Source organism: Dama dama, chromosome 5 (assembly GCF_033118175.1).
Source record: "Dama dama isolate Ldn47 chromosome 5, ASM3311817v1, whole genome shotgun sequence".
Classification (NCBI taxonomy): Eukaryota; Metazoa; Chordata; class Mammalia; order Artiodactyla; family Cervidae; genus Dama; species Dama dama.
The window spans coordinates 14,098,336-14,123,140 of NC_083685.1; the positions used below are offsets into that span (position 1 = coordinate 14,098,336).

Below are 24,805 nucleotides of genomic sequence, written 5' to 3' on the forward strand. Positions count from 1 at the left end.
TTATCTGTTTTACATATAATAATGTGTATGTGTGTGTGTGTTAGTCACTCAGTTGTGTCCGACTCTTTGCGACCCCATGGACTGTAGCCTGCCAGGCTCCTCTGTCCATGGGATTCTCCAGGCAAGAGTACTGGAGTGGGTTGCCCTTCTCTTCTCCAGGGGATCTTCCCAACCCAGGGATCAAACCTGGGTCTCCCAGATCGCAGGCAGAGTCTTTACCATCTGAGCCAACAGGGAAGCCCAGTAATGTGTATGTTTCATTGCTATTCTCTCAAATCATCTCACCCTTTCCTTCCACCGAGTCTAAAAATCTGTCCTTTGTCCGTGTAGTTCTTTAGGCAAGAATACTGGCGTGGGTCGCCATTCCCTTCTCCAGGGGCTCTGAGGGACAGAACTAAATAGGACACACCTTGCTTTGAAGGTTTTGGAGACTGTTTGCAAAACCCAATCATTATTAGTTTATGTGCAGTAAGAGAAAATTAGTCCAAGAGACTTGAAATCCAAAGAGAACTTTCCTTTATTTAAAAAAAAGCAGATCAAAAAAGAAATAAAACACGGAGTCTAAAAATAAAAATGAAAACATTAAACATCAAAACCTGTAGGATGCAGTCAGCTTTAACATAGTCCCAGAGCAGCCATTTTTATCCCTTTAAGGATCAGATACCTCTGAGAATCTGATACAATAGATCCCCGCCCTAGAAAAAATGCAAACACAAAGAATTTTGCTTATAACTCGAGGAGGCCCACACACATCCAGAAGCCCCTAGGCTATAAATGCCTGTATCATCAAAACGGAAAATAAATTAAGCAGGCAATTAAGATTCAAGGAAGATAAAACAAAACCCTCAAGGAAACTAGGAAAAGGAACAAGATTAAAAACCAGGATAAATAACAGCAGAATTGTTAAATCCTTGAGCTGTTTCTTTGGAAAAAATCAAAACTAAAAAACAGCAACTGCTAGAATAATCCATCAAGAAAGGAAAAAGAAAAAAAATGCATAAACAGAAATGAGAAGGACCATACGTTACCAAAAACAACAGGTTCAGAATTAAGGGAATACTGTGCACAATTGCATAGTAGTAATATGTTGGAAAATTCAGTTTTTTCCCTGTAAAAATTCAAATGTCCAAAATTGGCATAAGAAATAGAAAACAGAAAAAATAAAAGGAATTCTTCTATTTTCTAGTATATAAAATATATTTTCTGCTCCTCCAAAAAGCAGCAACTGGTGGTGAATTTGCTGGTAAATTTTAATTTTGATGTGAAACTCTTTCAACAAACATTTCCTGTGTGCCTACTCACAGCATTAGTATATAGTTAGCCAAATCTAAGGTCGTTTTTGTCATTTTAAGCAAACTCTCCTGTTCACAGAAATGACTGGAAAGTCATTAGTTCATCCCATGAGACAAAAAATGACCTTGATCCCTAGACCTGATAGGGAGATAAATTCCTAAGCTTTGTAGTGATGAGAGGTCAACAGGAAAAAAAAAAAAAACTGGCGTGTGCACATAGATAGAACTACATAAACATTCTCTTCTACAATTACAAATCACACACTTTAAAGGAGGCAGATAAGAAATAATTTTATATATTAAATAACATATAAATTAGTAAGAGCTCCATCAAGCCTCTAAGTGAACAAAGTAAGATTTAAATAAGAGAAGCTAACTTGTAAATGCTTTCTGAAAAGTGTCCGAGCTCAAATTAAGTAAGACAATGACCATCCCACAGCAAACATTTCCAAGTCAGCCCTCTTACCTTAGCTCTGACAGGGCCAGGTTTCCTGAATATCATGTGGTTTTATGAAACAGGTAAATTGAAACCTGCTTAATTTGCAAGCAAGGAGACAAAGACATAAAATAGGGAGCACTGGCCAGAGAGATGCTGAAAGGGCTGTTAATTTCAACGTGTCTGCCTGTTCTGAGGTGTGGGTGATTTTAAACACACCGCGACACACCTGCTTAGACTCGTCTGAGCAGCGCACCAAGTTGCAGCCTGCACAAACGCCGTTTCTAGACTACTAAAACATCCTTTCCACACCTCCCTGCTTGCCTTGAAGAGAAAAAAGTGAGACTGACCCAGTGTCTGCATCTTCCCTGGTAACTAATGTTCACTGAGGAAAATAACCTTTACAGAGAAAAGTCAATACTTCTGTCTTGTCCAAGCTTTCTTCCTCAACTTTTCTTTCTTACCTGCTTCATTACTTTGTTCTAACTAGAAGCAGTTAAGTGCCAAAAAAAAATCTTTTAAAATTGACCTGAGAATTTCAAGCGAAGTGGCGGGACTTGGTAAATCTGGTTCCAAGCAGAGTAAGATGCCCAGGACAACTGTTGCAACCCGGCATAACAGAATTTTCTAATGGTGTCTCATTAGGTATTAATGACATGAACTAATTCCTGGTAGAGTGACGTTTTTGTCAAGGGGATATAAGCAAACCAATCATTTAACACCAAGATAATGTAATACATGAAAATTGCATCTTGTTAGGACTGTAGCAAGTGGTAAATTCAAAAGGGAAAGAAATTTTTATAGAATGGCTGGTGTGTAGATGACAAGGAACAAAGTCTGTTTCCAGTATGTGTCTCACACTCAGACATTAAGTCTTATGAGAAATCTGTCTTTAAGAACTATTGACAAACTGCACTTTTTATAAAGATTTTTCATGAGCTCTTTGATACCAGTTGGGAACAAATTCCTGGCCCCAGGACAGGGGCCAGGACATAAAACTATTGGATGGCATGGTTTGGGGCAAATGAACTGGTTTAAGCAGAATCTGAGCAGAGCAAATGCCTGGAGGCCAATGGCTTGAGTGGCAAGTCAGACTTAACTACATGGAATCTGCAAAATGTTTAAATGAATTTGATAAGTTTTTTGTCTCAGAGATTTCGGTACTGTTGATGTTGGTATGGCTAATAATGTTATGAAAACAAAGTTCCTAGTATAAATAAAGCCAACATTCATTGCTTGTTGGATTAAGTGCCGTCAGATGTATGAGCACAGAACCCAAGAAAATGAATCGGTTGGAAAAATACCACCTAGTTCTGATTTTTACAGGGATACAGGAACAGTTGGACTGACCCGAATTCACAGGATCTAGGAAGTGTGCGGTTCCTTAATGCTTTTTGGCCAGGGGAACTAGGTATAAAGTGGTGGTAACTGGACAAGACAGAGATCAACATTATCTGTTAACTGAAGTGGTCTCACTTTTCTCAGCCTTCTTCAATAGTACAACTATAGTAACATGGACACAGCCTTTCAGCTGGCATGGAATTGCTGTCACTCAGCTGCAGAGGAAATAACTCAGGCTTAATAGTGTCAACAGTTTTATCTCTAGGTTCAGAGTTAGAACAATGTATACTGCCAATGAGCTGGAGGAAGATTAAAAAGGCAAGGTCTTTCAACTTACTCAGACTTTGACAGTATGCTCTGCGAAGTCCTGGTGTTAACTACTTTAGCGGGAGGTGCTGCCCCATGGTGGCTTCTCCTGTGGAAAGGACCCGAGGAGAGCCAAGGCAGTGGGGCCATGCAGTCAGTGAGTGTCTTGTTCATATGTGTGTGATGGCACACAACTGTCGTCAGCCTGTGTGTGAGCTGGGAAAACAGTGGAGTTGGAACTGTTGTTTCTAATGAACAACAAAAGGAAACTGGCTGAGCTCATGAAGGGATAGGAGCAGGAAACAGACTTGTACTCTAAGACTGACTGCAGTCTTAAGAGCTGGAAGACAGTAGATCACTGTTAGATGCGATCTACTCAAAACAGTTAAGGAACTAAACACCAGAGCTCCAAGTCCAGTGCTGTGTATGTGTGTTCATTCTGAAACTTGATCCATGAATGCACTTGTATCTTGGAGCATGTGAAAACTGTAACAGCTATTAGATGGAGTGATCAGGGGAGTAAAATTTTACTCTGAAATGTACAGCCTGGCTCCTGGTCAAGGACTGTTCAATCTATAATACATAACACCTTTTGAATAGGCGTAATCATTTTTATTACAAAAGCAGGATGGAAGGGGGAAAAAAAGCCACTCAATGTTTCAGTAATTCAATAATTTATTCCTCTAAAAAAGTGTGTAAAAGTATATAGCTCTCATTCACAAGGTATATATGAATGACATTTAAAATGGAGGCTTTTTAGTATTGTTTCTTTTTATCAAAGTCTTTTAGTGTACTGTACCAGCGCTATACTGTAGTTTTTTTAAATGAACTTCACATATTTTTGTATTCTTTCAAATTGTTTGCTATATATAAAAGAAGCTCACTGCAAAATGCTTGAAGGAAAAAAGGAAACAAAAGAAATTCAGAACTTCCCAGAAATGTACAGCTTTTACATTTAAAAAAGGTTCTGAAATATACATACAAGCATGCTGGACAAACCCACCCCTCTCCCCTCCCCGTGTCCCCTCTTTAGTTCAAACCAAGGTAAGAGTTCTGATTTCTGCAGAATTTCCAAAATTAAAAATAAAAAAAAAATAAAATAAGTTCTCACTCTGTAGCAAATCCAGGGCTTGTACATTTCAGATTAATTCAGTAAAAAACTCACAAGTAAAATAATGCATATTTAAGGGAAATATTATACAGACTTTTTCACACAGAAGTACATAATAAGATTTTTTTAAAATCTATTGCCATTCATTTATTTTTGCACAAAAACGTATAAATATGTCACCAGCTTTTTCTTAACTTAAAAAACTTAAATAAAAGACACCAGATGAAAACTACCCTTTGCTGCCTTTTTTTTTTTTTAAAGTTTTTGTAGGGGTTTTTTAGTTTTTTGTGTTTTTTTTTTTCTTTTTTTGCTGAGAATTGGGTTTCTAGGGAAGAAAAGCCCCTGCATTAAAAACAGCCCATTAAAAAAAAAATTCAAAGTTCTGATGAATTCTGGGAAAAAAAGCAACCCCAAAGTGGTAAAAGATTACAAATATCTACTTTACAATTTGTCTTCTCACCAAGATAATTTTATACAAGTTTACAATCTTCATCATCTTATGCTCTTCAAAAGGCCTTGAGAATTTGTCCTTTCTGATTAAGAAAAAATAGCACTGCAATATTTTTAAAGTCAATTTTACACTGTACACATTAGATACAAATGGTTTGATATATCAGATTTTTTTTAACCTATACATTGCGAAAGTCAACCCCTCCCCCTCATTTGGTGGTACAGAGAACAAAATTATCCATTTACAAGTGATTTCTCTGCTTTCACATTCCCACCACACAATTTTTTTAATGTTTTAAACGTTAGATTATTTCAAGAAAAATACTTTTACAAAATCATCAGTTATTACATTTTTTTCTTTTTTTGTTAATAACCAGAATATGGAAGTTTCTTGGAAGAACTTTTAAAATCTGCATGATTCTCTCTACAGATGACTAGAACTCTGCAGCCTGACCAGAGTTGCTCACGGGAGGAAGCCCACACCCACTGCCCTCAGACAGAGACGCACAGCAAGGTAGGGGTAGGGGCGGAGTCTTCAAGACAACCCGTTCGGGCCTGGAATGAGGAGTTGTAAAATACTTCAGTTAGCCTTAATATTTTAAAAAGGCATGGTTTTGTTTTTTTTTTTAAAAAGTTCCACCACAAAGGCTCAACTTCAAGTACTAATTTAATGGTTAAGTTGTAATATTTCTTTGAAATAATATTCCTATGGTCCAGAAAAAATTCACCATATTTATAACTGATGTTATGAACAAACACTTTTGATTGTGATATGTACATGAGTCCCTTTTGATCTAATGAGAGGAGAGACCTGGCTTTCAGTAAGAATTCACTAGAAAATATATTTCCACTGTGACTATATAAAACTAATGAAGGTACTTGCCTCCATGGCTCTGGGTGGAGCTTGGCTGCCTTCTATATAAAAATGTTGTCCTTCATGAAATGCTGGCCACTTTTAATAAGGAACATGGCAGAATGTTTACCCAGTTGTTCTCAACAAAACCTACTGCTGGGTGGTTCTGAATATATTATTACTTTGTAGGCATGATCCTTCCCAATTTCTATTCACTCCTTTTCCGGCTTCTAGGACAGAGGTATGTAGTCAAAGAATCCTATGGTGGATCTGAGTTGGGTTTTAGCTACTGTACCTGGTCCTCACGAATTAAAAAAAATAATAAAAAAAAAAAAAAGTCACATGACAGAACCTAAAATAAATAAACAAAATGAAGATGTCTCCAGACCTCTTGTATCTACACACAGGTATAAAGTCAACCAAAGCACTCACGCCAGTCTAGATGGGAGCACTAGGGAGATGGAAACCCTATGATGAAATCATGTACTTGAGCTGGTTCTTGTTTTTCGAAAGTCCCAGATTATGGAGTTCAGGTAACCCACAGGCCATACACCAGGAACTGGAGGGTTTCATCAGAGGGCTACACTGCCCATGTTAAACAGAGACTGAAAACACAGACTCTTGTGCAAAAGGACACCGTCTCTTCTATTTCCCTCTTAAAAACCAACAGAAAAACTTCCTGTGGCCCAGTGGTTTGGGGCCGCACACACTGTAACACTGGCTGAAAGTCACTGCTCGTGGAAGTTTCCAGGTCTGTGAGAGAAGTGTCAGTGAGTCACTCTGGTACTGAACACCGCAGAAATGACATGTGCCTGCTGAGAAGGAATCACAGTGCGGGACTGTGCAGAGTGGTCTCCAGAGGAGGAAGTGGGGTATTTGCAGAGTGTCGTAGGTTCCTTGGACTGAGGTTGCAGGGAGAAGGAACTGAGCCAGAGAGAACAAGTGCTTTTCCAATTAGAGTATATTCATGATGGCATTGTACAACTGAGTGAGCACCACAAAGTGGACGGGAAGGCAGGAGGTACGGTCCTGGGTGGCCGGATTGCACGTGAGCCACGACAGAGCGTTGTACTGCTCCAAAACAAACCTGCCGGAGAGAACACACAGGTTAGGGCGCCCAGCACGACAGGACAGAGGCTGGTCCGAAAGGTCTGATGAGCCAGACGTCGGCAGGAAGAAAGCCTGACCTCATTCTGTAAGTGGTCCCAGGCCCTTGCCTGGAGCTCCTGTCCCGTCTTCCCTTCCTTCTAAACCTGCACTGTCCAACACGGCAGCCACTGCCCCCCATCAGCTCAGAGATGCTATATGCAGAGAACAGGCACAGGGATTTCAGGGACTCAATATTTTAAAAAGCACAGAAAATAGCTCATGACTATTTTTACATTGATTACCATTCAAATGATACTATTTATATGATATCACTATCATATATTTTTATATATTACTAAAATTAATTTCAAAATTTTTCTAGTAGCCACATTAAGATGGTAATTATGTGACTCACATTATACTTCTATTGGACAGTGTTGCTCTAGAGGCTCTGGAAGCCAAAATCATGTAGATTAGGTTCTTGTTTTAATCATAATTTTCAAATCATTTGAGTTAGAAAACATTAGAAAAAGCTTGCATATCTTCTCAAGGTATATGAAGCATGTTTATAGCTTGCTAAAGTGCAAGAGAATCCCAACCATGGAATTTGTTTTACTTAACTTTATTTATATAATCTATGTCAGGGAGGGTAGAAAATGTGTTCAATATCAAGTGCTTTAAGCTCCAGACGTGGTTTTCTACCTGTCCACGCCTAGTCCTGACCTACTGTCATCACCGTGACTGCGTCCTGGGAACAGGAAGTGCCAGCAGTGGTGCTCGCAGCTGCCGGTGTGACGGCGTCTGCGGCACCGCCTGTCCGAGGCACATGTTGGACGGATGTGGCTTCTCACTGGCTAATCCAAGAGCGCTCCACTGCACTAAAGGTAACATCTCTTCCACAAACACCACATTTTACTCTTGTTTTTCATTAAAACATATAATTTCAAACCGTACTGCTATGTCGCCTAGGCCTGAATCTACCTTAAAACATCAGACGTGGTTTTGGAGTCAAGAGGATGCGGAACCCGCTGAGAATTCCTGGCGGGGAGAAGTTCGTCCGTCTGTGCTACAGAGATGTGGTGATGCAGTGAAGCCTGGTAAAAGAACAAGAGAATGTTACCGTTCGGGCCTAGTCAACTTGGGAAGGAAGCCCACGTCTGCCAGCAGCAGATACTGTCTAAAGTCCTTAGGAGTCAGGGTTTCTATAAGTCCCTGAATTCAAGCTGCTCAGTAACCCCAAGGTGATTCCAAATAACTCTATATCCTAGAATAGAGTGGGAAAAAGCTAGCTTTGCAAATGCCCTACAAATAATTAAATAGTGTCCCCCTACAGGTTTTAATCTGCAGAAGACCCACTGCCTGGGGGGGCTGATGGTGTCACTGTGGTCCTCACTCCTGACCTCCATGCTCCATCACTGGTGTGCTGCCCTTCCAGTGTCACATCCAAAAGCACGTGCTAGCCCACTCGAAGCAGTCTGACAGAGCCCTGGGTTCAGCAGGTACCAGCATGTTCTATCTACTATGAAGTTCCTCATCAATCTTTAGCTAGGGTTTTAGCATAGTTTTGCTTTATTAATTTTGAAATAATAATTAAGGCAGAGGCAACATAAATGCTTAATTCTCCTTCAAAAGGTGACTTATATTAAATGTTTTGTTTTCCAGCACAACTATGAACCCATAGACTTTTAGCAGTCTGTTGCCATCACTCTTCATTCTGATGACCAAAATCCCTGGGCAGTGGGAACCCCTTCAAGTTGGCTATAGGGTTCTTTGAAAAGACTCTAATAATCTTTGGTAACTTCCATGCTTTTAGGCATGACAAGATGTCTCAGAACATCATGAATTTCTTATTTTAGTCCTGGAATCAGTCATTCCTCAAAGAACTCTCATTCTTTTGAATGATAAGTGGTATTGAGAAATCATACATGTGTCAAGAAAGGTGTTTGTTGCTACTAAGCTATCATCTCTAAGTCTTTTCAATAAACAGAGCTTAATAATGAGTATTTTTTAGAGATAACTCTAACTGAAGGTAAAGATTATGGATTTTTAACATAAATTCTTTGATTTCATAGTAGTCATCAGGAGAAGAAAATTGTTTTTAACCATCCAGGTGCATGTGTGTGTATCACATGGATCCCTCTGTGGGGGGACTTCTGCATCAGAAGCGGAATGCCACAGTCCTGCCAATAGAGTATGATGTTCAACACCTGCATTTTTGCCCATCTATATAGATTTCTTCTAGGTTCTTTCACCCAAACTGAAGTGAGAGATCTTTTGCTTTTAACTTTAATTTGGAGTAAAAATTTCCAAGAAATATACAGGAAGGGGCATGCATAAACATAGGGTTTTTAGCTTACTCTCCTGCCCTACTCTAAGTTCCTCTCCTAAACTCTACTCTCTGCATCTAGCTGTAAGAAAAACATCCTCAGACTTCAGTAGACATGAGAGAATCAGGGAACAAATACGACAAATTCTCACCAAATTTTGAGCATTAAGTCATTCATCCCCCCCAAAACTTCAAACGTGACACCAAACCAACCTTTAGGAAGAGGGGACACTGGTTCTGAGCCTGGGGACATGATGACCAAAACCACTGGGGGAGATTCTCGGCTTTGGCGGTTGACACGAAATACCCAAGGGCCAGAGGCTGCTGTTTCAGCTCCTCGGGCGCTTCCCTAGAAAGAAGACGCTCACCCTGGCTCTGAAAGACAAAGTCCCAAAGCATGATCAGCATTTATCACCAAAGAAAGCTTTCTGTAAAATCATCTTTTCAAAAGAAATCTATATAATTGACATGTAATACTAGTTTCAGGTGTACAACATAATGGTTCTAATTGTGGGAAATATTCACAATAAAGCTAGTGAACATCCACCATGTACGAAGTGGAATGTTTTTTCTTTTGATGAGAACTTTAAAAAAAAATCTACTCGTAGAAACTATCAAACATACAATATGGTGTTTTAAAATTATTTATTTTTGGCTGTGCTGGGTCTTTGTTGCGGCGCGTGGACTATGGAGCACAGGTCAAGTTGTCCCGCGGCATGTCCTCCTGGACCAGGGATGAACTCTGTGCCCCTGTATTGGCAAATGGGTTCTTAACCAATGGACCACCAGGGAAGTCCCTACGATATGGTATTAACTATGCGTTATTACATCTGCGGGCACTTCTTTTATAACCGGAAGTTCGTCCTCTCTGACACCATCACCCAACTTTTTATCAGTTCACCGTGCACACTATAGTGACTAATCCCCTTCCTGGCAGCACGGGAGGCATTGTCTTTGCTACATACACAGATATCTGATGATATATATATATAACTAACATCAGCCAAGGAAATACAGACTTATTTTCGCTGCTTCCTTTTCTGCAGAATGTGGCATTATTAGGTAACAAACTAAAAACGGAAGGAGTGGACTCTGACAGCTGACGGTGCTGCGCCACCACACCCAGGTGCTCTCCCCGGCAACCACCGACTGTCCACTGTCAACAAGGTCGAAACACGTCATGGGTCTCTGACCTGCCAGCAGTGGGCGGTCTGCTCCTGAGAAGTCTTGTTTCAATTTACAGCAATCCCAGGAACGAGATTTTTGTGAGAGCCTTATTGGGCATTTTTTTTTTTTTCCATTGACATTTTCCTCATCTTTGCCTCTTTTAGCTAGCTTCAAGAGTTGAAAGTGAACCTTTTATGCAAGCAATAATAAGTAATCCATTTGTTCTCAAAAGACTTCTGTTTCGAAGAAACAAACAACCCTGAACTACTGCACCAAGTTGTAGCAATTCTGAGTTGCTTAAGAAAAACTAACCACAACTTTGACTGCTTTCTCCTGTTGTAATGTCTTAACTGAATATCAAAGAATGTTTAATGGTGCAGAAGGAGAAAATGCTGAAAGCCTGTCAGAGTCACCTGGCTGCAGGCGTTCAGGAGTGGAAAAGGCCACCTGACCAGCCTCAGCACAGAACTGTTTGAAGTGTGACATTCAATGGCTTGAGGCACCAACCAAAGGAGACAGCCAGCACACCTCTGCTTCTCACAAACCGACATCATATACTTCAATTACTGATTCTTTGTTAATGGACAGGCGGAATTATAACAACCAGTACTGCAAGGTAGTTGCTCGTATTTGCATTTCACAGATAAGGTAACTAAGGCTGAGAAAAGTAGAGTAAATTTGTCCAGGTAACACAAAGCTAGCGAGCTGTAACTCAGAGCTATGTTTATCAAGCTCCAGGGCGCACATTGCTAGCTGCAGTGCTATTTGCCTCTAGAATTCACAGTAACCCTAAATTAAAACCATTCAATGTAGAAGTTGTGTTCTTGGTCCCCGTCACAACAATCTCCAGTGAACCAATAAATTGCATTAACTGGCAAATGCTTGAGGAGGAAGTCAAGACACTTACAATCTCTTCCTCCAGAAGGGAAAATTAGGGGGCAGGCAGTAACATGAAGGCAGACTACTGGGTTGCCATTCCTTGGTCTCATCTGCTCTGTAACTAAAGTCTTCCATCTTCTTTTCTCTTGATGGTCCTTCAGCAAACTCAGGGCTGGCAATAAAAGTCCCACCTGCCAGAAACCTAAGTCCTCCAAGAACATCTTTATGTCTAAATGAGGGTAAACAGGTTGCTTTTACTTGTCCAGTTTAAGATACTAGACAGCTATTTTTCTGTGTCTAACCCCTCAATCTCTTAGTATTTTAAGTGTAATACCAGGATAAGGTGTGCATCACCTAGCTTTGTGGCAGAACCTGTAATGCTTCTGTCTTCTGCTAGTTCACCTCTAAAATCCGTAGACTATTTAAAGATGAAACTAGTTGTAAGCTCTGTTTTGTCCCTTAATATTCTGGCATTAACGCGGACATGTCTCCAAAATCAGCCTCCTGTAGGCTCTTCCCATTCCTGCAAGCTGGCTACAGCGGAGGTCGGACTGCCTAAAAAAGGTGGCAAAAGACAGACCAAGACAAGGGAGGCCTCTTTCCGAACAACCATCAACAGTGTGTCTTCAGTTAACACAGTTACTCTGCATGTTGAATAAGCAGGATTATTGAACTAGTCTCTGAAAAGCTGCTGTTTTGGCAAAAATATTACAATTAACTGGGAAACAGCAAGCAACCAAAATTAATTTTTGCTCAGAAGACAATTGCATAAAACTCTTACAACTGTAATGGACTATTCTTCTGATTAAACATAGTCATCAGGAATGGTAATACCTTTCTTTAGAATTCCTGCCTTTGTTCAAAATGGAACAACAGAGCCACACTGACTTCACTTGTATCAGGACCACTGGAAGGAAAGGCGGATGTAGCAACAGAGGTCAGCACTCTAGAGGCCTTCCCTCAAGGCTGTGGTGGGTTTAAACATGCCAAGTTTCCCAAGTCATGCTTACCCGGCTGTGCTGAAAGTGAGAGCCCACACCGATTCCAGAAGGAGAGCCTGGGGAGGGGACTGGGGAGGAGTTGGGAGAGGAATGGAGATTCCCAGTCATTAATATGCCAATATCATTGTCCATATCATCTGGGAATGGAAGGTCAACAAACATGTCATCTAGAGGGGAGAGAGAAAAACACAAAAATTAAAAAGCTCATCCACAGCCCCAACTTAAAGCAAAACATGGTTTGTTGGCCTAGGACTGTTCTAGGTATGTATTGTTAACCACTTAGACTTAATGTGTGCCCATTGGGTTCAAGGTGCTACAAATAAGCCTTTCATTGTGTCCTCTCTCCAGTGATCTCCTAGTGTGAAGTATTAACAGAATGGAGAAATAAACTTAAAACTCCAGCCTCCAAAGGCACGTAAAAAGATGGCAAAACAGCTAAAGAAGCAATTTAATTATTAAACAAAGTTAAAACTGACGCCATACAAGAAAACAGCAGACTCCATCTTTGCATCCATTTAGCAACTAAAAATACTTAAGGCTGAATTAATGCATGCTAATAGGTGTGAACTTGGCCTGAAACTGGAGGCCTCTTACACCAGCAGATCAAAGACACTGTTTTCCCTATGAAATCCTCTCCTGTATCATATAAGTAAGGTACACACATAGCCGAAAACTTGGAAAGTATAAAAGGGGAAACCCAGTCACCACGACCATTTTTGCTGCTTCTGTTTCTGTATTTTTACACCACGATCATACTACACTTATCATCTGTGTACACACATGCAGGATGATATCCTTTTACCCTCCCCATTTCATGGGAGCAAATGCTGCTAAAAATTCCTCAAAAAACACTGCAAATGGCTGAATATTGAGCATTTTACAGTTTATACTCATTTCTTAACAAATGCTATTCAAACCAAGAATATCTATTAAGAGTCATCAACTAAGGAGTTGTTTCAGAGCAAATTTGATTTCAGATGATCAGCAAACGGCAGGTGCTATCTTACTGCCCAGTAGTCTTCACTCATTTCAAACCAGCTAAGAAATATTTACTCAAAGAGTGACACCCATGTACAGGACACAACCAAACAGATACTTTTTGCCTTTCATTTAATGAAAAACAGGAGAAAGTTAATTACCCAAGAGAGGAAAGTGTTTATATGGCCTCGGCAATAGTATAAATGAAATCCTCAAAACCAAAAAGATTCTAAGCCCTTCAGTTCCCTCATGTTCTATAAGCTGTTCATTACAACACAGAAGAACCTGCCGCAGCCCGGTGACCCCTTGCTGTAGCCCGGCATTTTGGTGAAGGAGCCAAGCTGCTCTGGGTCCACTCACCATTGTTGGGGCTAAACCCATCTTCATTGGGATAGTTGGCTGGAGCCACCTGGATGGTTGACGACGTTGGGAACACCAAGATGTGTGTACAGGAAGCATCTTGAGGGGTGTTAAGCTGAGATGACTGCATGTTCAGTGCAGTACTTCGACCAAAAACAGAGCCCATTGTGACAGCATCTTAAAAGGTGGGGAAAAGGTATTAATTCCTTTTGTGTAGCAGTGAACAACCCCAGAAATACATTGTAAGAGGACCTGAACTGGACTGATGAGTCTGACACAAGTGCCATGATGGATATACATTTAAAGTTGAGTGCATTTGTTTAAATAATTTCAAGAAACTGACTCAGAGCATTTACCTATGATAACCCAAGCCAGATTTCACATTAGGCAAGTTAAGATAAAATTGGACTGAGTCAACCAAAAATTCTTTACTCATATCATCTCATTCAATCATCAAAGCCAACATCTTGAGGTAAGAACTACTACCCCATGTCATAAGGAGGACAGAACACAAAGAAATGATGTAACCCGCCCAACAGATTGGGCTCAGGCAAATAATTCGCCATGACTCTAAGAGCTCTCGATCACACTCAGGACTCAGGCTCTCTCCTGAGTGATGGTTAACAGATAATAAAGTCACAAACCACTCCCTTGGAAGAGACCAAACAGTTTCCACTTTTGAGCCTTGAGTACAATCGTTTTTCATAAAGATTATAAAGATACAGTCTATATTTGTGTGTGAACTTCAGAACAAATGGACTGAAGTACTCTGATACCTAATTAAGAAAACTGACAAGAGAGTTACCTGGCATCACTACAAAGGAGCCCTGGGGCTCCATGGCAACCAGGCAGGCACTAAGGATAGAAGGCGAGTCCGCGGCAGAGATTCCACACATCCGGCACACGTCCTTGAGCCGTTTGCTGATTGTCTGTAGTGAACATTCTCCGAGGAGGATACTCCAATCTGGAATCAAATACCACAGTCTCACAGAGTCTTTGAAATGCATACTGATGTGAGCTTTGAGTGTTTTATCAGTTCTGCCTGATAATTGAATTTCCAGGATTGGGCCCTAAAGGGAATATGTCTTTATACAGGTTCCCCTCCTTGCTACAAAGAAAATGTTACTTGACCTCGATTACACTTCCTTAACAAGGGAACAAAGGCCTACCATTATGGAGACTGAGGTAACATGGGGGCCCAGCACAGACCCAGGCAGATGGAGGGCAGTGGATATACTTTCTATTGGGGATGCCAGTCTATTCTGTCCTTTCTCCTCCTTCTCCAGGCCTGGTTCTTTCACACCCTCATAGATACTTTTCTTCAGAAGAGAGCAGAGTTGGGGGTGAACCTCAGTTTTGTTTACTGCTTAGGTTGGTGGTTTCATCAAAGGCAAGCAGCAGAAGAAACCAAGGGGACCCTTTCCTGGCATGCCCCAAACAGCTGGGAAGCAATGGGTGCAAGCAACGTGCTCCAGATAATGCCACATTAGTTGTTCAGATTAAAAAGGTGGAACAAATTTTCTATTATTTGTTTCTTGCCTCCAAACAAAGGCAGGATATCTCCTCACAGAACTGCGGAGGGTAATGTTACTCTGGGAATTGAAGAGCACTCGGTCCTCCCTTTATTCAGACCCTGGACACACAGGGGTCCCACCACCATCACATGACTGCAGCCACACACTGTCACATCCCAGAGGCAACGCCACTCCACCTCTCCACCGCCGCATGCCTGCTCTCCCTTAAAAAGCAGTTTAAAACCCCCCCAAAACTTTCACATTTCACATTCCCAATGAACAGTGAACCGAAGTGGCTAAAATAAAAAGGGTCAAGGAACATGAAGGAGGGCCTATGTTTAAAAAACCACAGAAAAACCCGAGAGATGTGAATTCAGTATTTAAAAACCAAATAAGAAAGAAAGCCGGTATGATTATTTTTTATCACAAACACTCTGGTGATTAAGAATGGAGATTCACAAAACTGCAATCTGTGGACCTGTATCTGCTTCTGCCCCACAGAAATGCAAGGTAGTGCAGAGCTCGGATCCCCGAAGGAAGAAACTCATGTCCTGTACACTAGGCTGTTTTCTGTGTTTATTCCTTGAAGGTGTGTTTTCTCTCAGTCTTTTGATGGAGCCCTTGGTCACACTTGTGTCCCTTCTAAAAAATCATACAAGGGAGGGCAACAGCTCTAACAATTTTCCAAAACACCAAATGACTAGACTGCTAGGCTATACTTTTATCCCCTCTACTTCTTTGCTATTATATTCTAACTTTTCCCAAGGGTTAAGAGTAGCTTAAAGCCTTTAAGAAATAAGATTGACTAAAAGGTATACTAGGAGAGAAGATAGGAATTCTGACAGAAATGAAATGATGAATCCCCTAATGAACAGACCTCCAGGCTACTGATAGAGATTCATTATAAGTATAATATTCTTTTAAAAATGAAAAGGATGATATTTTTCTATTGGTCTAGAGTATGATTTAATAAAAAAATTCTGTGTATAAGAAGATTCCTAAGCAAACACTTAATACATATTATATATTTGTATAAACTGCTGTTAAACCCTAATAATTAACCCCTACAAGACAAGTTATATCCATATCAGGGGTTTTATTTCAGGGTTTCCCCAAACACCTGATATAAATTTCACGTAAAGAAATACCATGCACACTCCAACACAAGGGTCTGCAAGCTTCGGTCCGCAGGCCACGTGGTGCCCGCCACCTGATGTCAGCAAGGTCTTCTGGGAACACAGCCACGCCCACTCAGGGGGCACTGTCTGTGGCTAATGTGAGAGTACAGTAGAACAGCTGGGTTGCTCAGCAGTGACCAGCTAGCCTGCACAGTCCAAAATATTTACTATCTGGCCCTTTACAAAGAAAGTTTGCCAACTCTGCCCTAATATACACGTGAAACATGCAAAACTACCAGGCTAATTTGTGACACATGCTTGCTTTTGCACACACCTTAGAAAAAATTCACATCTATATGCATATACTGGATTTTCTATAAATATGTCATTGACAGGCTTAAAAAAAAGATCTAGGCCTGTTCAAATTGCTTATATAAAACTGTACAAGTAGCTCCACAAGGATAAAGAATGAGCTGGGCTCAACCTCAGGCAAGGCAGCCGCCAGTGGTCAGCGGTGTTACACTGTTACTTACTTTTAGTCCTTTGTTGTATTTCTTATAAGGAATATGAGTTGAGGGATTCAACTTAAAAAAAAAATCTGTTCTCTTAAATTTCCAGACTGCAGACTATCAGACAGTGGTAATGTTTTGGAACAGTGTTTATAATTTGCAACTACTTGTCCTCGTCAACAAGGATTATCTTGTTATCACGCCACTAAAACAATATAATCGCCTCACCATCAACCACCAAAAACAAACAAGCAAATGCAAGTAAAGGCTATATATGACGTTTACTATCATCCATAATCTGATATAAAATTTTCCGGGTTGAACTTGTTTAAAAAAAAAAAAAACCGACTTGTTCTCACTGACTCAATATACAAAGGTTAGAAAATCTAATTTATTAAGTGTCACTTTTATAGATTAATATAAAGAATTATTTTTCTGCTAGGTTCAATATTTAAAATTTTCTTTGTAAATGAGTCTAAAAACCACAAGTTTACCCTGTACATTTAAAACAATCAGAAAATATAACCTGCTGTTATCTACTCTTACTACCAACTTTACTCTTTTCTCCCTCAGCTTAGTTAATGACGTTAGCTCAGCTTTTTCCTTTGCTTCAGGAATTTCTCACCTTTGAGTTCCCCGTGGCCTAGACGCCCAAGTCGCCCGATCACAACTCTCCAGGGCAGAGATGTCATCTGGACAATACCGACACACCATTCCCACAACTTCTGTAGCCCGATTTTACGTGCAGATACTTTACTCCTCCGTGACCTCAAATAAATGGAAAAGGGTTCCCAAATGAGTCAAAGCTATTACTGAGTACAACAAAACCAAGAAAATTCCAAAGAACCCACCCCCATGGTACCCACTGCATTTAGGTAGGAGAGTTAGAAAGATCCATTAGCTGAGAAAAGGCACAGTGTCAGGTCACGTGCACCACAAACACCAAGGCTCCTCACCTGTTTGGTAAAGCAATATTTACAATACAAGTTTCTAATAATTCTCCATGGAGGTCAGTGCAGGAAGCCAAAAGCCAGCGCTGGTCATGAGACAAACAATAGCCCACAAAGAGCACGTTGTATTTCTGGCTCGCTTCACCAAGTGTCTCTCCCAGCTCTGTCTGCTTGTCTTTGATTGGGGCCAATATAAAAGGAGGGGAGTAAAGCTGGATCGGGCTGGGCCGCTGAAATAAGAAAATCAGAATCAGTAACAACACAGAGCAACTCAACTCGGGGTTCACAACAAAACTCATACAGCACCGAGGGAAACCAACAGGGAGAAATGATGACAGACTGCACACCGACTAGTCCTATAAATAAATAATGATACAAAAAGACTGTATAAGTTACCTGAGCTAGGGAACTCAATCAAGCCAGAATTTCCTTATGAAAATAAATAATTGGCCCAACTTAGTCATTAGGAAAGTGTATTAAAACCACTATATACCCACCAGAATGTCTGAAATACAAGAGACAGACAACATCAAATACTCATGAGAACAGGGTGACCAGAACTCTCTCTCACTGATGGTATAAGCTGTGCCTTGGAAAAGCATTGACAACAGCTATAAAAGCTGAACAAACATGTACCCTCTGACCCCCGCCACCCCGCAAATGCACATATATGCTGACCAAGGACAAGTATAAGCATGTTCATAACAGTATCCATTTTAATAGCTCAGAAAAAGGCACACAGAACTAACAAGCCATGTGGGAAGTGTTACTTCTACCTTCTGATTAGCAAGATGTTTGTGGAAGCAGGAAAAAGCAATTCCAAAAAGAAATGGAGCAACCAAAAAAAAACATGAGTTAGTGTTTGCAAATGCAGAAGAAGAATTTTTCTACGAGAAGGCAATCCAGAAATTCAACTGCTCAGTGCAGGAGGAGAGTGACACGTGTTTGGGAGGCCGATGGTCCTTTGATGATGTACCAATGAAGCCCCTGCGAACTGTGATGTTAATTCCAGGCAACAAAATGAATGAAATTATGGAAAAACTGAGAGAACATCTGTCTGTCTAACCCATCTCCCATGGACCATGGTGGGCTTGCTTCTGTCCAATTACCAGAAGACTTGGTGGAGGCTTACTTAAAAACTCATGACTTTATTCAGATGAAGGTCTTCTTAGAAAAAGTAGGGTTCTGTCACCCGTGTCTGTGACACATTTACAAAATATCTTTGCTTTTTAAAATTTTGGTCAAGTTAAGAATGGTTGGTTAAAAACTTTTCTAGTAAGAAGAAAAATATAGAGTAGTAATTTAAAGAACTCAATAAAAACTTCTACTTTTAGTTTTTAAATTAAAAAGAAAAAGCTCAGAAGAGAAAACAACCTAAATAACCATGAATAGTAAAATGGATGATAAGCTGTGATAAAGTTACACAAGCAGAATATTAAATGGCCAAGAGAATGAAAAAACTACCACAAGCAACAAAATGGGTAATTCGCAACAGTGAATAAAAGAAGTCACACAAAAGATTGCAAATTATAATTCCACTTATAGAAAAGCCAAAAGACGGGCAAAATTACATTGTTACAAGTCAAAATAGTGACCACCACTGGAGTGACTAGAAGGGATGTTAGAGATGGATGCTTGTTATGCTTTATTTCTGGCTCTTAGGTTACATAATATTTTTACTTATAGAAATTCAGCAAGCAGTACACTTACTGACTATGCCAAAGCCTTTGACTGTGTGGATCACAATAAACTATGGAAAATTCTGAAAGAGATGGGAATACCAGACCACCTGACCTGCCTCCTGAGAAATGTGTATGCAGGTCAGGAAGCAACAATCAGAACTGGATATGGAACAACAGACTGGTTCCAAATAGGAAAAGGAGTATGTCAAAGCTTTATATTGTCACCCTGCTTATTTAACTTATATGCATAGGACATCATGAGAAATGCTGGGCTGGAGGAAGCACAAGCTGGAATCAAGATTGCTGGGAGAAATATCAATAACCTCAGATATGCAGATGACACCACCCCAATGGCAGAAAGTGAAGAAGAACTGAGGAGCCTCTTGATGAAAGTGAAAGAGGAGAGTGAAAAAGTTGGCTTAAAGCTCAACATTCAGAAAACTAAGATCATGGCATCTGGTCCCATCACTTCATGGGAAATGGATGGGGAAACAGTGGCTGACTTTATTTTTCTGGGTTCCAAAATCACTGTGGATGGTGATTGCAGCCATGAAATTAAAAGATGCTTGCTCCTTGGCAGGAAAGTTATGACCAACCTAGACAGCATATTAAAAAGTAGAGACATTACTTTGTCCACAAAGGTCCGTCTAGTCAAGGCTATGGTTTTTCCAGTGGTCATGTATGGATGTGAGAGCTGGACTTTAATAAAGAAAGCTGAGCTCTGAAGAATTGATGCTTTTGAACTGTGGTGTTGGAGAAGACTCTTGACAGCCCCTTGGACTGCGAGGAGATCCAACCAGTCCATCCTAAAGGAGATCAGTCCTGGGTGTTCATTGGAAGGACTAATGTTGAAGCTGAAACTCCCAATACTTTGGCCACCTCATGCAAAGAGCTGACTCATTTGAAAAGACCCTGATGCTGGGAAAGATTGAGGGCAGGAGGAGGGGATGACAGAGGATGAGATGGTTGGATGGCATCACCAACTTGATGGACATGGGTTTGGGTGGACTCTGGAAGTTGGTGATGGACAGGGAGGCCTGGCGTGCTGCGATTCATGGGGTCTCAAAGAGTCGGACACGACTGAGCGACTGAACTGAACACTTAAGACTGGGCACTTTTCTGTGTATATATTATACTTTACTGTGTGTGTGTGTGCAATTTAAGAAATCAAAGCATTAGCTGTTACCTAGGACAAATATTTTAGATGAACTGTGATGAAATTTAACCTTTTTGTTTACAGCTATTACATATGTATCAGTATTTAGTAGACTACAGCAGGGGTCAGCAAACTTCTGTAAAGGACCAGACAGCAAATACTTTAGGCCTTGTGAGTCTCTTTCACATAATCCTTTCTGTAAAAATGTAACCATCACTCCTATCTGGCTGCTCATACACATGCAGGCTGCAGGCTGGGTTTGGCCCATAGTCAAGAGTTGCCAACCCGTGAATTCTATAGCATAAGAAACAGTAATAATGGAATTACAGAATTTTGAAGTTAAAGGAGACTTTGGAGATAATTTAACTCAATTCCTTCATTTCAAGGATACAAAGATATTCAACAACTTGCTCAAGTTTCAAACCTAACCTTATCACTCTCCACAGACCTGGAAATTTCACACCAGAAAAACCAAAAACACAGTCACATAAAAACTCATACACAGCTATTTAGAGCAGCATTAGTCACAACAGCCAGAAAGTGGGAAAGTCCACACGTCCATCCACTAGTGGGATAAACAAGTTGTGGCCCATCCATAGAATGGAGTATTATTTAGCCACAGAAGTGTCACATGTGCTATGACATGGAGGAACCTTGAAAACATGATGTTAAATGAAAGAAGCCAGACATAAAAGTTTATGTATGGGATGAATCTACTTACATAAAACATCCAGAACAGGCAACCCTACAGAGACAGCAAGTGGAACAGTGGCTGCCAGGAGCTTGCATGAGGCTGTACCACTGCAGAAACTGAGAATCCCTGGAAGCAGAGGACTAGTATCACGTTCACCACTGCACAGTCGACACCTAATGCAGAGTCTGGCATGCAGCAGACACTCGGCTGGATGAAAGTATAGAATTCTCCCTGCAGACTGAGGAGAGGCCGCACCGAGCAGTGGGCCAGTGCCTTAATGCAAGCGAAGATTTACGGGCCTCAGTAAGTATTCATAATGTTTGGTTCTTAGGTTTTTAATTAGGCCAAACAATTGATCTCTCTCTTCCCGTTCCAAAGCAAAAGGAAGAAAGCATATTTTTGCGATATATTTTCATCTGAGCCTCACTTTGTCTCATGAACTCTCACGGTGTTCTGCCAGTATGTTATATAATCTTTTAAAACATTACATAATGCCTTGGGATATCTTAATATAGGTAGTCAGCCTTTACTCACTTCTATGAAAATGCAGACTGCTGTTAGCTGTCACTTGAAATTGTGATAGCTTCTTAACGAAAGCATAAGGAATGACTGCATCTGAACTGCACAATAACCACAAGAGGTAAAGAACTAAGAGATTTAAAGTGTATACACAAAGGACAAACTCGTGATTTCCAGGCACAGATTTATTACAATTCTAGAAAAAGCTAGTAGTAGAGAAAATAGATGACTTGCTCACCAAAGTAAAAAAAACACAAACTCAACCAACTAACCTAAAATTGCCAAAGACAGAACTTTTCTATAACCCCAGAGTGGATGTAGGCTGTCAGCTAAGCAGTTCCCTTCCTTGGGACCAAGCTGACTTGAACCAAGTTACAACAAATGTGGTATTAAGTAGTACGTTGTCTTTTTTTTTTAAGTTTTGCAGGAAAACATTACCAACTAAAATTAGCAGTTTTGGGTATTAAGTTCTCTAACAGTAAAGCTGTGTTTGCTGGCTCTTATTAATGGGTAATTTTTCATGCAAAAGTTGTGGAATTGATTTTTGAAGGCTTTGAAAGTCCTCAACACTGCCCTGTACATCTGTCTTCAGGAAAAGATGATCTAGTAAAACAACAGCAGTGTACAACTCCTGTTTAAAGAATGTTTGCCTTGGTGTTTTAGAGGTACACATCTGTGGAAGACAGGGTTAGGAAGATGGAGAGAAAACACATTCATCCAGAAGCACAGAGACCAGGGGAAGAGAAGCATCAGGAGGTGAGCGGCCCATGTAGAGTGAACACACACACAACAGCTGCTCCAGGAGGCAAGAGCTGGGGGAGGTAGAGGTAGAAACTGATTCAAGACACAGATCAGCTTCTAAATATAATGAGCAAAATAAATATAGGAAAGCTGAACATTAATAAGTAAAATAGTAAGTAAGAAGGATAAGTGTGTTGTTGCCTTAGGTCTTACATCAAGAAAAAAGCAGGAGTTTGCTTGCCCCCTTTCTCAAAAAATACAAGTTCAGAGAAGTTACCTCCTCCATTTCAACTTAAGGATTAGAGAAATCTACCACTCTTATGTAAAGGGAGAAGACAGAACAAGCAAGTAACTCTCCTGGCTTACATCTTTAGTATAAAAGCAGTCTTTGCAAATTTCTGCCCTGCTGCTGCCTACCTCTGGGTTCTTGAGAGTCATCTCAATGCTGGCAGCAGGCCCGAATCCTGTGAGGGATTTAATGTGGATCTGTGTAGGCAGAGGTCGCCTGCATTGGCAGTACACTGAAAATGCCATGGACTTCAAGTATTGAATGTAGAAAACTTGCTCATCCTTCATTGTCTGCAGCATGTACTGGCAAGGCACAATCTACAGACACAAATACAAACAAGACTGGGAACAGATCTAATACGCTAACAAGGCAGCTGGAAAAGGAAATAGTCTGAATTCTTTCTTTGAATGGGGGAGGCAACTTTAGTCTTAAAATACAGAAATGCCAAACATAATATAATCCAATCTTAATTCCTTTCAGTGACACAAAGTCTTTTTTTTTTTTTTGACACAAAGTCTTATATTACAAATAACAGCAGTTTAAGAAAGGGTGTCACTCTGCTAGGCAAGTTACATTGTCACTTAGAAATTACCCTGTTCCCATTTTAGGGATAAATTCTCAATTTATTGTTGCCATGCCCTCAAATTTTAAAACTTGCTTTTAAATATATTTCTCAGTTCTTATACACTTAATATGCATGACATCACTCGGATTATTGTCTAATCATGTGAGACACAAAACTTCAACGAAAAACTATCAACAAACTACTCCAGGAGCTTTAAATTAATTCTATAGAAATGACTTGAGTTAAAACGGACAGCAATACAAAAATCTAAACACCCATCATTTTTCACCTATTAAATTATAAGCTTAAAAAATTATTACACTATGAAGTTGGCAAAGGTGCAGTGAAAATGAGCATGCTCATTCACTCCTGAAAGAACCGTAAATAATTATAACCTTTTGGGAAAGGAATCTGGCATTATTTATCAGTATCTTTATCAAAGAGAGATTACACATAAAGATGTTTATTATGGCAGTATTCATTTATTTATTGGTCACGCTATGCAGTTTTCAGGACCCTAGTTCCCCAACCAGGGGCTGAACCTGGTTCCAGCACTGGAAGCACAGAATCCCAACCACTAGATTGCTAAAACAGTGAAACGGTAGAAAAAAAATTACATGAAAATATGATCTCAATTGCATAAACAAACACAGAAAAGAGGTTAGAGAAACATCAAAATACTAACTAATAATGTCTGAATCTAAAAGGTAGAATTAAGAATAATTTTTCTGTTTTCATATACATACAATTTTTTAAAAAATGTATTTACTTTCATAAAAGTAACAACAAAGTAAATAAACTTGCAGTTAGTTACCTGGAGAATGAAAGAATTTCTCATATGCTCAGGTAAATTATCCAGCATTTCTGTGTAGCAGCGCATCAAACTCAACAGCCAAAAATTTCCGCAAGTGGAGTCTTCCTCCGCAGTGTATGTGAAGGGGTCCACCATGTAAATGACGACAGCGGGAGGGTAGGCTTGGCTGTCTGCAGAGTCGGGCTCCGTGGGAATTCCTATTCTCTCCCTTTCTGTAACACTGTGAACAGAGCCACTTATGAGACATGCAACATAAATTATAAAAAATACATCAACTCCAGAGCAGACTGACTCCCTGGACAGTGATTATAGAGTAAATGCAGCATCAAAAGGGAACAAAATGAAGGCAAACCAAGTCAGTTGGCACCAAGATAGATGGAAAATGACAATGTGCTTCTCTAAAATGGGAGATCTCTTTTCACTCCCATGATTTCCTTCTACGAAGATGTTTTATAATGCTATTATGTTAATACGAAGAGGTTGAAAGTGTAAATGTTAGTCACTCAGTCGTGTTGGACTCTGTCCAACTGTAGCCCACCAGGCTTCTCTGTCATGGCATTCTCCAGGCAAGAATCCTGGAGGGGTGCCATTCCCTTCTCCAGGGCATCTTCCCAACCCAGGGATTGAACCTGCGTCTCCTGCACTGCAGGCAGATTCTTTACCAT

At 40.2% G+C, this 24,805-nt stretch overlaps 1 protein-coding gene across 3 annotated transcripts in view; it reads right to left on the minus strand.

The window, feature by feature from the left end:
- Positions 1-499: 499 nt before the first annotated feature.
- MED13L (mediator complex subunit 13L) overlaps positions 500-24,805 on the minus strand; it is a 289,944-nt gene continuing 265,638 nt past the window's right edge. For all 3 annotated transcript variants that reach the window (XM_061141858.1, XM_061141857.1, XM_061141856.1), the window contains 10 exons: positions 24,141-24,360; positions 22,890-23,078; positions 17,687-17,910; positions 17,356-17,498; positions 14,395-14,553; positions 13,590-13,766; positions 12,261-12,418; positions 9,418-9,579; positions 7,860-7,972; positions 500-6,876 (listed from right to left, as the gene is read on the minus strand). In XM_061141858.1, coding sequence (XP_060997841.1) covers positions 6,744-6,876; positions 7,860-7,972; positions 9,418-9,579; positions 12,261-12,418; positions 13,590-13,766; positions 14,395-14,553; positions 17,356-17,498; positions 17,687-17,910; positions 22,890-23,078; positions 24,141-24,360 — 1,678 coding nt within the window. In that variant the 3' untranslated portion in view covers positions 500-6,743. The remainder of the gene's footprint in view (positions 6,877-7,859; positions 7,973-9,417; positions 9,580-12,260; positions 12,419-13,589; positions 13,767-14,394; positions 14,554-17,355; positions 17,499-17,686; positions 17,911-22,889; positions 23,079-24,140; positions 24,361-24,805) is intronic.